At 36.7% G+C, this 13,892-nt stretch overlaps 1 protein-coding gene across 1 annotated transcript in view; it reads left to right on the top strand.

The window, feature by feature from the left end:
• The window catches only part of side-II (sidestep II transmembrane protein), a 482,796-nt gene that overhangs the window by 341,653 nt on the left and 127,251 nt on the right, over positions 1-13,892 (top strand). The window contains exons 10-11 of the mRNA XM_073967649.1: positions 1,397-1,527; positions 8,003-8,162. Of these exons, the coding sequence (XP_073823750.1) occupies positions 1,397-1,527; positions 8,003-8,162 (291 nt within the window). The remainder of the gene's footprint in view (positions 1-1,396; positions 1,528-8,002; positions 8,163-13,892) is intronic.

Raw genomic sequence — 13,892 nt, 5'->3', positions numbered from 1 at the left:
TATATAGACGAGCTGAAGTTCGTCTTTATATAGACGAGCTGAAGTTCGTCTTTATATAGACGAGCTGAAGTTCGTCTTTATATAGACGAGCTGAAGTTCGTCTTTATATAGACGAGCTGAAGTTCGTCTTTATATAGACGAGCTGAAGTTCGTCTTTATATAGACGAGCTGAAGTTCGTCTTTATATAGACGAGCTGAAGTTCGTCTTTATATAGACGAGCTGAAGGTCGTCTTTATATAGACGAGCTGAAGGTCGTCTTTATATAGACGAGCTGAAGGTCGTCTTTATATAGACGAGCTGAAGGTCGTCTTTATATAGACGAGCTGAAGTTCGTCTTTATATAGACGACCTGATGGTCGTCTTCCGCTTGTCTATAAAAGATGTCCTTTAGCTGCTCGTCTATAAACGCAACCATCAGCTGCTCGTCTATAAATGACGACCACCAGCTCATTTATAAAGACGGCTTTTAGCTCGACTTTCTTCTGGTTTATAAAGATTCCCTTCAGGTGGTCTATAAGACTCCCTATAGCACGTCTATAAATGACGACCATCAGCTCGTCTATAAAGACTCCCTACAGCTCGTCTATAAATACTCCCTTCAGCTCGTCTTTAAAACACTCCTAAAGTTCTTCTGTAAAGCATCTCTTCATCGCATGTATTAAGACTCCTTGTAAGTTCGAAGGTAAAGCGTTTCATGCTTGTTCTTGTTCTGTCTTTTATCCTCCTAAGTTTTTATGGAATGTCCCATATCTTCACATTCCCTTTGATAAATACCAACCCACATCCTTCACATAACCATGCAAAGTTTTTACAGCATCCGTCTTTTTTGTGTCATAGCACAATTATTGCAATTTCTGGTGCGGCAATATAAAACATCGAGGAGGAAAAGGAAGTGGTCCCCTCCTCAAAACTAAGAAAAACTCTGTTAGCCAAAAGCAGTTGCAAGTAGAAGAAGACTTATAAACAAACAAGCAACCAAAGATTAGTTAGAAACGGAAGTTGGTTAAGTAAAAGTTTACAGTTTTGCCTTTGTTGTCTTTTGTGTGCGAAAAAGTTTTGAGCAAATGCTTGACAAACTTCGCCAAACGACGAACAACAACAAAAGAACTGACACTGATGGTTGCGTTGACAATGTTTTGATAATAGTGGAGGCGTTGAGGCAATGCTGATTCCGGTTAAAGATAACAATCATAACGATGATGGTGGTGTATGAAATGATGATGATGGTGATGAGTTTGTTGTTACTGTTGGTATTTTTAGCTGGTATTTTGGCTATTGATTCTTTGCTAAGTGGTGACAGAGTGGGAAAGTGGTTTACGATTTCTTCTAAAGTACATTTTGGATGCTTGTGGAATATTAAAATGTTTCTATTTGTTCTGTGTTTTTCTTTTTCAGATCCACCTTTAGTTACCTTGCGTTTGGGCTCAACACTTTCACCGGATGATATTAAAGAAGGTGACGATGTCTATTTCGAGTGTCACGTCCAATCGAATCCTCAATGGCGTAAACTTTTATGGCTCCATAATGTAAGTATTTGATAGCATTTTGAAATTACTCCTGCTGCTGCGTGTTTTCACTTTTCATGGTGGTGGGACTTCCCCTGCGCAAAACATTTCCCTTCTCTAAATTCAATTATAAAAATTGCTCGAAAAATAAAACAAACTCAAAGAGAGCGAAAAAAAGAATACACCATTGCCAAAACGTTTTATTCATTAAATACACATTTCCACTTGGGCTGCTTGATGAAGAGTATTTTCCGTGGAAAATATTTGAAAGGATATTTAAGTTTTTTGTTTTATTTTTTAAATTGTTAAGCAAATTGAGATACTGAAATTTGAAAGGATTTTCTTTAATATTTTGGCCAGTATTTGAAAAGGTCCCACGTTGGGCGCCATCTACGATGATTCATTTTTGTTAAGCAATCATTAACTTGGAAAAGTTTTCCTCATAGTATTACTAGCATAAAATCATTGTACCTAATGACATGCTGCAGCATGTTGGCATACATTTGAGTTGTAAATTGTGACAAGTTGCAACCAACCTACATATATAATCCACACATCTGTTCATCATCTTTATTATTCCACTTAACCCATTAAAGTGTGCTACCAATTCGTCTTTAATAAACTACAAATCCTTAACCTTAATTTATTTTTCTTTCCTTTTTTCCTTGGCAACAAATGGCCAAACCAAAACGAGAAGACCTTTACATTTAAGTCCAGTTATTTATTTTTTGTTCTGTAAAGCTACAACAATTTTCTAAGAATAATAATATTCCATATAATACAAAATTTATTTCTGTTCCGTTGTACATTCTTTTGCGATAAACCACATGGGGCCTTTTAACTTTAAGAGTTATGACTTGTGAAGGAACGAAAAAAGAAGAAAAAAGATTGCAAAGAAAACCAACAACAGGAAAGGAAACCCCACCGTACCACAAACCATTAATCAGCAATTAGAGGATTTCAGGGAAGTAACCAAGAAAAAAATTATTTTGTTGTCAAGCTCAAGGACAAACTGCGGTGAAAATGGACAGAAAAATATTTTAAGGGAAAATTTTAGGAAATATTTACTTTTTAGGAAATATTTTAGGAAATATTCATCTGGTTGGAATCCCTGCTAGTTATTTGTTAAGACTCCCCCAACTAGTCTGTAAAGTCGACGGAAAGAATACCTTTTGGTCCTTTTGATCGTCTATAAATATTATTTTCTGGGCGTTTAAAATATATCCCTCCTAGACTACTATCAGGTTTAAAGGCATCCTAGCAATTGGAGTCCAAATTTGAAAATTTGATGCTTATGTTTTCATATTGACGTTTTTTGATGGGTGCTACTGAAATCGGATGCTCATCAAAATCGTGAGCGACTTTTACCCACTTCAAGGTGGTTTACATTGTGCAATGCAATTGACGACAAACTTTGGCCCCTTAGTGAATCATCGAAATATCCATATATGTTGAGAGATATTGATTCGCTGTATCCAAAATCGGATGCCCATCAACTAAATTTTACTAATTCGGGAAAAAACATTATTTGGTTTTGTGGCAAATGACCGTTTACGAAACCCTTTTCGTAGAAGCGTTTTGCGATGCTAACTGTAAATCGAAATCTAATTATATTTTATATATTTGTGTGCCTATATTTTTACGGGCTTATTTAGAACAAAAAGATCAAGTCCTTCATCGATAGCTTTTAAAAAAATCAAAAATTAATATTTCAAATTTTGGCTTAAAAAATTACGTTCTCTGGTCATAAAACGGGAATTTTTTTAAAACAAAATCGGTGGATGAAGTGCTGGATTGCGAGGTCCCTGATAACTCCACAAAATTTCATGACAATCGGTGCATTACTTTTGGAACTATAGTCGGCACCGATTTCAAAATGTCATTTCAAGAGAAACACGTTTTTATATCCTCAGCATTTATGCTAACGAGGGTATATACACTTTCATACGGTGAAAATGTGCCTCATCGAAATAATGGTTTTAGACCCCAAGTATGTCTGGACGAAATCCATTTCAGACAATTTAGAGTCGATTTAGCCATGTTCGTCCGTCTGTCTGGCTGGAGCGCACGATATCTCTCGAACGGCCTTCGTAATAATTTGTCCAAACTTTGTTTAAGTGCGAAGATGGGTCATATCGGTCCACTCCTTCCGGTACCTCCCCACAAAAGTTCGAAAGTGTTCAGAAAATTTGTGTGCATGGTAACTCTTGAAGGGAGTAAGCGATTTAGCCCATACTTTGCACATCGTGACATTTTTACCAGACTTAGATGAGGTTCCAATATTGACTCAATCAGTCCACTTCTTCGGGTATCTTCCACACAAAAGTCCGGAAAAGTTCAGTTTAGGAACTGCTCTCGAATCACTTAGATTTTTGTTGTAACAACTTGTATTCACCGCCCCCCATTCGACGGTACAAGTTTCATCTGGGGCAAGTCCATACTTCCTGAGCAAATAGCCTAAAAAGTGGTTGGTGGTTGGAGCGCTCAAGATAACTCTTGACCGGATCTGCAGACTCGGTTCAAAATTTGGCTTTCTTAATATTTTGTCCATACTTAGTATAAGTTCGAAGATAAGCCATATCGGTCTACACCTTCAGGTACCTCCCTCACAATAGTTCAAAAATGGGAGTGATCAATTTGGTCCACACTTTACACACCCTAATACATCTGCCATATGTATATCAGATTTGAATATCGGCTATATTTGTCCACTCTTTCGGGTACCTCTCACACCAAATTTTGGATAAATTCACTTTAAGACCTGCTCTCGAATCACTTTGATTTCTGTTGAAGCAACTTACATTACCTACCTCAATTACGACGGTAAATGCTTTTTCATGGGCAAGTCCATACTTCTTGAGAAAAAAGCCCAAGAGATGTCCAAACTTAGTTTCAGTTCGAAGATTGGTAAAAAACTTCCTGTACTTTCCTCCAATATTTAAAAAATGTCACTAAAATGGTATGCGCGATATCCCTTGAACGGGGCAACCAAATTTATCCAAACGTTGTATCTCCTAATACTTTGTCCAAATTTAGTTTAACTTCTAAAATGGCCGATATAGATCTTCTCGTTATGTTAAATCCCCCACAAAAGTTCAACAATTGTGTCGATATGTCCTTAGATGAAAGTTTTAATTCACATAGGCTGAGGGTATATATCTGTCGGCAAAGCCGACTGATACTTTTTTACTTGTTTGTTTCTATTTTGCATACAAAGCACAATAAATTTTTCCTCCCAAAGCTCATATCTGAGGCAATATTGTACCGATCGACTTGAAAATTATACCGCATATTCTATGCTAAGTCTACTGTAAAATAATTTAATGAAAAAATTTTCGATTTTCTGAAATTTACAAGTGGGAGTCACCCCTTAATTTTCAAATTTGTTATACCCTCCGCCATACTTTGGGGGTATATTAAGTTTGTCATTACGGTTGTAACTACTCGAAATAATAATTCTAGGTCCCACAAACTATATATATTCTTGATCAGCGTGCAATTCTATATCGATATAGTCATGTCATAGAACAGTATCTCCAGATTTTCTGTATTTTATAAGGCTGTGGCCTCAATATCCCACCGTAATGGCTGAAATTTGTTACTTACTCTTCGTTGAAGGTATAAAACTTTCTTAGTTGAAGGTATACAACTTTCCACCTGAAATTTGTCGGTATAGGTCAACGCCTTCATATTATTAGAAACGTTGTGTCCTCAATATACCGAGGAAATGGCTGAAATTTGGTATTTAGTGCTAGCTGGGGTGCACAACTTTCAACCTGAAATTTGTCGGTAAAGGTCCACGTCTTCGGATAGTCCCCATAGAATGGTACCTCCATATTTTCGGTATGTTGACGGTTGTGTCCTCAATATCCTACCGAAATCACAGACATTTGGTAGTTAGTCTTCGTTGGGGGTATAAAACTTTCTAATTAAATTTTTTGGTATAGATCTACGCCTTCATATATCACCTTGAGAACGGTCCCTCCTGACTTTCGGAATTGTGAAGGTTCTTGCCTCAATATCCCAACGAAATGGCTGAAGTTTGGTAATTTAGGCTGCGGTGGAAGTTGTACGTTGAAAGTTGTACCCTGACATAGCCCCCATAGAACAGTACCTATCGGTTTTCGATATTGTGAAAGTTGTGACCTCAATATACCACCGATATGACTGAAATTTGGTATTGAAAAACAAATTATCAGTATAAGCGCATTTCCCGATTTTAGGTATTTTGAAGGTTGTGCCATCAATATCCCATCGAACGACTGAAATTTAATATTTAGTCTCCGTTGGTGGTATAAAACTTTCCACCTGGAAAATTCCGGTATTGTCCCTCCCAATTTTCGGTATTTTAAAAGTTTTAGCCACATTATTCAACCGGAATGACTGGAATTTGGTATTTAGTCTTCGCTGGAGTTACATCGGTACATGTGAACGTTTTATACAGCCCTTCAGAATATCCAGGGTTTGGTCTTGCCGGTATTGCCCAATTGTATGTACTTCGTTCAATTCGGAAAATTGTAAATATTGGTCCAGGTTTTTGGAAAGATGAACGATGACGCCCCATATGAGCTGTTTTGAAGGGAGTATGTATTATCACTTGGGATCTATGTATTTGTTATAAGAGCAAGCGTTTAATACTTTCATAAACATTCCTACACTTTAATACAGTTCGTGGTGGAGGATATAAAAAGTTCGGCCCGGCCGAACTTAATGCCGTTCATACTTGTTTTGTTTCAGTTCGCCTTAAGTCATTCGGTATAAAAGCCAGATAGGTGAAAACTTTAGTACCTCCCTAAAAGAAATGTTTACGAATGAAAAGCTTATGCTCGGGGTTAGTGGTGTAGGGTATCACATTGTCGGTCCCGTTTCGACTATAGCCTTTGCTCGCTTGTTTCATAATAAGGTGTTGTTAAAGGGGTGACTTATTAACCTGACGCCCAACCCAATTCTTTTTATACCCTCCACCATAGTATCGACGGCCACGCTGTCAGGCAAACGATACTTGAGCTAAGCTCGATAACCATAGTAAAAAGTATCATCTTGTGAAAGCTGTATTTACGCGGTATTTAAGTGAGATTGGGGTAGCTTTATTGCTGTGGTTTATATATATTATGTTGACAGTCTCATTGAAAAAACTATCAGCGAAAACATCGTATTAAACGGTAACCAAACCTAGTTTTGGACCATGTTGACGATTTTTGACGATTTTCCAAATTTTGTTGACGATTTTCGATCAAAAACTGTCGGCAACGCTGTATAGCCCTCATATAACGGTACCTCCCGATTTTCGGTAGTTTGAGGATTTTAGCTAAAATTTTTGACCGAACTACCTGTAATTTGACAGTTGAGGTTCCTAGTAATCACAAAATATCTCCACTAAAAACCGTCAACATAGGTCCATGTTTTGGTATAGACCCCATATAACGGTACCTCCCGATTTTTGGTATTTTGAAGATTTTAGCTACAATTTTTGACCGATATTTGACAGTTGAGGTTCCTAGTAATCACAACACATCTCCACCTAAAACTGTCAATATAGGTCCATGTTTTGGTATATAACCCATATAACGGTACCTCCCGATTTTCGGTATTTTGAAGGTTTTAGCTACAAATTTCGACCGAACTATTTGTAAGTCGACATTTGAGGTTCCCAGTGGTCACACAACATCTCCACCAAAAACTGTTAGCATAGGTCCGGTTTTTTGGATTTTAGTTACAACTTTTGACCCAAGTATCTGCAATTTGACATTTGAGTTTCACAGTGGTCACAAAACTTCTCCACCAGAAACATTGTTTCACACTTTGACTTAGCCCCATATAAGGTTCCCGACCGATTGAATACATAGTTTATGATTTTTTTACCTTACTTAGGTATAAGTGGTCACAGAATATCTCCTCCTAAAATTGTGGGCAGGAAAGAAAATAATTATTCCGTTTTACTTCAGAATATTTTATGGTGGAGGGTATAAAATGTTCGTCCCAGCGGCACTTAACACTTTTTTACTTGTTATTGTTTTTATGGCTAAGCCCGCGGCACATGTTAGACCACTATTTTTAATGGATGTTAAGGTCAGTTCTGCAGGTGAGGTAAGTGTGCAATTCTGGATTTTGTCATGTAAAATCCTTTCTGAACAGTTGCTTGATATCTTATATTTCTTACGTCACCCCTTGCCAAGGGCAGGGGGTGTATTATTTTTATTCCGAACCCGTTGCACTTCATTTTAAAATATTATTTATCGTAATTTTGTTAGCTTGTTGTTATAACCGACTAACATAAATTCCCTCAATATATGACTAACACCGTTTATTACATTAAAAACAACAACAAGTAAGTCATCTACTTGAAGTGGAACTTAATAGAGATGCAAAAAACTGCACTTAAAATACGAGTATGTGGCGCCCCCACCCCACATCATGTCAACTTAAAATACCTTTATAACATTTTACACACAAACAAAAAAATAACATTACTTTTTAATTTACTTTCTTTTCTCAGGGTGTACACCTGGAGCACAATACATCAGCGCGTGTAATACGCTCTAATCAGAGTTTGGTATTGCAAAAAATCACAAAACACTATGCGGGAAATTATGCATGCAGCGCCATAAATGATGAAGGAGAAACTGTCAGCAACCAACTGCCGTTACGTGTTAAATGTAAGTATGAAAAAAGAAAAACGTGTATACTATGAACATATATATGTAGTATACCTTATTGAATCCTTTCTCACTGATTCTCTTGGCTTCTTCTTCTTCTTCGTTTTTGAGAAAATTCAGGTGTATATTGTAAGCAACGCATATAATATTTTATACACGTATTAGCTACTTTTTTGAATGCCTAATTGTGAGTTGGTGCAGGTGTAGGTAATTCTGTTTGTGTTTTTGTTGTTATATCTTTCAACGTGAGTCTTTGAAAACCTTTAAATTCAAAGGAACGTCTGTCTGTCTTATAATATTTTAAGAATTCTTGTAGTATAAGAAAATTGCATAAGCCAGAAAAAACTCGTCTTTCTCTGCAGGTTACAAGACGGTGTATTTTTCAAAATTATATCAGAGAAGGATAAAGTTGACAAAAATGAAGGCGGTATATATAAATATTTCATAAAAATAAAAATTATAAAAAATCATATAAATCTGATGATGATGACACATATTGTACACATATTGGGAAATTCTCTCCTGACCTGAAAAATAGTAATACAGTACTACTACACAACTACCAACATTTACCCTGTTGAATAGAATTACAACCCCTCCCCCAATTCAAAATTAATTTGTGTGAAGGACTAGAGCGCCTTATTCTTAAAGTTGTTAAGTTTTACATTTGATTACCTCGCGGAAAGTTTTGTAATAATTTCTCAAGACAGCTTCAGCTTTAATCCAGCTCACAATATATCATTCCTAAGCAAAATGTAGTTTTCGCTCAAAACTACTTGGCATTACTTAAAGCTAAGTAGTTGCTACGAGAGTAGCAATAAAGAAATATTAAAACTGTTTCTTGCAACTAGAGTAACAATATCTAAATAAGTTGCCGAGCACAATATATATAAAGTGTTGAATAATGATGCAGTTGCTGAATTTAGAAAGATACGAGGGGTGTTTTTTAATAAAAAAATCAAAATTGGAATTTTATAAAAACAGGTTGTTAGTATGTCGCATACTTCGTTATCCGATTTCTTCCGTTGGGAGCCGGATTAAAATTAAATATCACCCTTGGAAAGACGTTAAATCGGTTACGCATATGGAACGCCTTTAGGTTATAATCGTCTATAAATTTAATCGTTTTGTGCAAAGCAGACCATTGACCGGAATTGTGAGCTATCGCCGTTGGACAAAATTTAATAAATTTTTATACCCTCAGGATTTATGCTAAAGAGGGCAATACACTTTGATACGACCAAAAATGTGCCTCATCGAAATAATGGTTTTAGACCCCAATTATGTTCAGCCAATTTGGAGTCGATTTAGCAATATCCGTCCGTCTATCTGACTGCCTGGCTGGATGGAGCGCGCAGTAACTTTTGAACGATGCAATATTTGGCGATCGTTATATATTGACCAAAGTTAAATCAAGTTCTAAATAGGCCTTATCGGTCCACTCCTTTCGGGATGACCCCACAAAAGTTCAACACCTTTCGCTAAAATAGTGCTCACGATAACTCTCGAAGGCGGTAACTGATTTGGTCCATACTTTGGACATGGTAATATTTCTACGAGACATAGATCATGTTGAAATATGGACTAAAAATTAAATATACAGTGGCGGCCATATAATTAAGAACGACATCGTATTAAAAAGTATTTGACTTGCTACGTTCCAAATATTTGATTATTTTTATGGAACAAAATTTGTTAATAAAGTACAGGGTAATCACTTTCAAATAAAGCCAAAACATGTTTTAATCCTCCCCCGTTTATACTAAAGAAACCACGATTTATTAAAATAGTCATAAATCGACCTGGCCACATAATTAAGAACGATATAAGTAAAGGTTACTTTAAGGTAATTTTCATACACAATATGTGAATATATCGTTATGTATTTTAGAAATCGGTTACTTTGATTCATTTTTAGTATCAAATGTCCTTCAATGCTACATATTATTGAGTCTAAGTTTGATAATTAGGGCATACCTAACGTTTTCAAAAATTTGCCCATAATTTGACGAATTTATTTTATTTTTGGGATCTAAAGCCACAGTTTTGGCTTCCTCTCATTCCCTCGATGACGCTCTAAACGATACCCTGTGATTGTCGTCCCACAGTCGGCACTTATTTACCCTTAAATTGGTTTTTACCCCACTTCTTTGAGTCTTTTACGAGGGAATTGTCTGGGAAATAGTTTCGTATGAGCCATTTTCACCTTATAAATCGGTAAAATTGTTGTCTGCAGATAGTAGACAGGAAATGAAACAATAATATAACGTCTATACAAAAATTGGAAGAATTCCACACCGAATATAACATTTATTAACATAATGTTTTGACTGCTCGAATTCCACAATAATTTTGTGTATGTATATCAGACATTAGTTTATACAAAAATTGTATTTTCATCCATAAAAATTATTAATTTGACTGATTTTGATATTAATATGAGCTTCATTGATTAAAAAGTCTTACATAACTATACCTACCACACCCACAAAGACATTGTGCAATGAAGGCTTTCAAAATATTAAACCTTTCATTTTTGTTCGGTATACCGTTAGGCAAATTTTTTGTACAAAACGAAATTATTTTTTTATTTCCTGTCTACTACCTGCAGACAACAATTTTACCGATTTATAAGGTGGAAATGGCTCATACGAAACTATTTCCCAGACAATTCCCTCGTAAAGGACTCAAAGAAGTGGGGTAAAAACCAATTTAAGGGTAAATAAGCGCCGACTGTGGGACGACAATCACAGGGTATCGTTTAGAGCGTCATCGAGGGAATGAGAGGAAGCCAAAACTGTGGCTTTAGATCCCAAAAATAAAATAAATTCGTCAAATTATGGGCAAATTTTTGAAAACGTTAGGTATGCCCTAATTATCAAACTTAGACTCAATAATATGTAGCATTGAAGGACATTTGATACTAAAAATGAATCAAAGTAACCGATTTCTAAAATACATAACGATATATTCACATATTGTGTATAAAAATTACCTTAAAGTAACCTTTACTTATATCGTTCCTAATTATGTGGCCAGGTCGATTTATGACTATTTTAATAAATCGTGGTTTCTTTAGTATAAACGGGGGAGGATTAAAACATGTTTTGGCTTTATTTGAAAGAGCTTACCCTGTACTTTATTAACAAATTTTGTTCCATAAAAATAATCAAATATTTGGAACGTAGCAAGTCAAATACTTTTTAATACGATGTCGTTCTTAATTATATGGCCGCCACTGTATGTCAACTCCTTCGGATACCTCGCACACCAATTCGCACATGAAATTCGAAGATTGTGCTTATAGGTCCACTCCTTCCGGTGCCTCCCCCACAAAAGTGCGAAAAATTCGAAAATTCGCAAATTTTGGATCTCGAAATACTTTGTCCAAACTTAGTTTGTGTTCAAACGTGGACCATATCGGTCCACTCCTTAGGGTACCATCCACACAAAAGATCACCATTTTTGTTTAACTACGGTTAAGGGTCTGTGCGAGAATCATTTGAAAATGTTTACCGAAGATACTCCTAGTAGCCCATGTTACTGATATAATGGTCCTATAGAGAGGAATTACTACCAAAATAAGACACAATTCCAAATTGGACTATATCGGTCCATTCTTTTAGGTACCTCCCCCGCAAAGATACCCTACATATTTAATTTTTTTTTTTTTTTTTTTTTGGAAAAAGTTGTTTTAATTCACACAGGCTGAGGGTACCCCTCTGTCGGCAAAGCTGACTGATACTTTTTTACTTGGTCTTTGGTTGAATTCTTATTGAAACAGTCATAACGCCCAATAAACTTAAGGTCAGCACTACGGGTGTCACAACTCCCAAAATAAGAATTAAGGAGGCTACACCAACAGGATCTCAGTTGCGCCAAAATAACTGTCGCTTGTCTAGGCAGTTGTTGTTGTTCAGCTGCCAAGGATGCTGGGTGATCTACGAAGACGATATTCCTACGGTAGGCTCTTAAAGTTTCGGCGACTGCATCAGTATGAATATGCCTCAAATATGCCTGATGAGCCTTTTGATCTAGAGGATCTCCTTTGTATCATTGGACCTCCCTCTCTAGATCATGAATATCTTTCCTGACATGCCTGGCCGGGGGTTCCTATCCACTAAATGGTGGTTTAGTTGGTTTTGCCTAAGACATCCAAGTAGATTGGGTGCCACCGTGGTGCAATGGTATGAACACCCGCCTTTCACGCTGAAGGTCGTGAGTTCGATTCCCGGCCAGGCAACATCAAATTTTCAACGGTGACAAAATAACCCTCAGTAATGTAGGCGACATTTCCTGAGTATTCCAGCCATGTAAAACTTTTCTACAATTGGTGTCTAAGACACGCCGTTCGGACTCCGTGATAAACAGTAGGTCCAATATCATTGAGCTAATAAGAATCGGCGTTCACTCATTGACATAAAAGAAGACTCACTTGTCTCGTCTGGGATGGTTGTGGAACAATTATTATCCAAGCAAATATTGCCAATGGCTTTGGAGTAGCTTGTGGTCAGAATTTTTGACCGTTCAACCTAAACTTTCAGTGGGAGCTTCATTTCTGTCGTCAATGTGGTGAACTGTGTCGCTGTTATTATACCCTACACCACTATGTGGTAAGGGGTATTATGTGTTAGTGCATTTGTTTGTAACATACAAAAGGAAGCGAGATAGACCCATAGTTCCTTCTAGGGATATTCATAGAATCACTTTCTGAGTCGATTTATGCATGTCCGTCCGTCCGTCCGTCCGTCCGTTCGCAACATACAGGTCGCAATTGTTGACCGATTTCGCTGAAAATTGGGGAATAACATTTTTTTAGCCGTCGGAAGATCAAGTTCGAAGATGGGATATATCGGTCCACGTTTTGGTATAGCCCCCATATAACGGTACCCCCCGATTTACGGTATTTTGACGTTTTCAGCTACATTTTCAGACCGATTTAGCTATAACGTGACATTTAGGGTTCTTAAGTATCAATAAACTTATATAACAAAAGTTGTGGACATAGTTCCACGTTTTGGTATAGCCCCCATATAACGGTACCCCCCTATTTGCGGTATTTTGACGTTTTTAGCTACATTTTCAGACCGATTTAGCTATAACGTGACATTTAGGGTTCTTAAGTATCAATAAACTTATATAACAAAAGTTGTGGACATAGGTCCACGTTTTGGTATAGCCCCCATATAACGGTACCCCCCAATTTACGGTATTTTGACGTTTTTTAGCTACATTTTCAGACCGATGTAGCTATAATTTAACATTTAGGGTTCTTAAGTGTCAATAAAATTATATAACAAAAGTTGTGGACATAGGTCCACGTTTTGGTATAGCCCCCATATAACGGTACCCTCCGATTTGCGGTATTTTGACGTTTTTAGCTACATTTTCAGACCGATGTAGCTATAATTTGACATTTAGGGTTCTTAAATGTCAATAAACTTATATAACAAAAGTTGTGGACATAGGCCCACGTTTCGGTATAGCCCCCATATAACGGTACCCCCCGATTTACGGTATTTTGACAGTTTTAGCTACATTTTCAGACCGATTTAGCTATATTTTGACACTTAGGGTTCTTAAGTGTCAATAAACTTATATAACAAAACTTGTGGACATAGGTCCACGTTTTGGTATAGCCCCCATATAACGGTACCCCCGGTTTGCGGTGTTTTGACGTTTGTAGCTAAATTTTCAGACCGATGTAGCTATAATTTGACATTTAAAGTT

Source organism: Musca autumnalis, unplaced genomic scaffold, assembly GCF_047663935.1.
Source record: "Musca autumnalis isolate F117 unplaced genomic scaffold, ASM4766393v1 scaffold_2, whole genome shotgun sequence".
Taxonomy (NCBI): domain Eukaryota; kingdom Metazoa; phylum Arthropoda; class Insecta; order Diptera; family Muscidae; genus Musca; species Musca autumnalis.
This window is presented reverse-complemented; position numbering and strand designations above follow the sequence as displayed.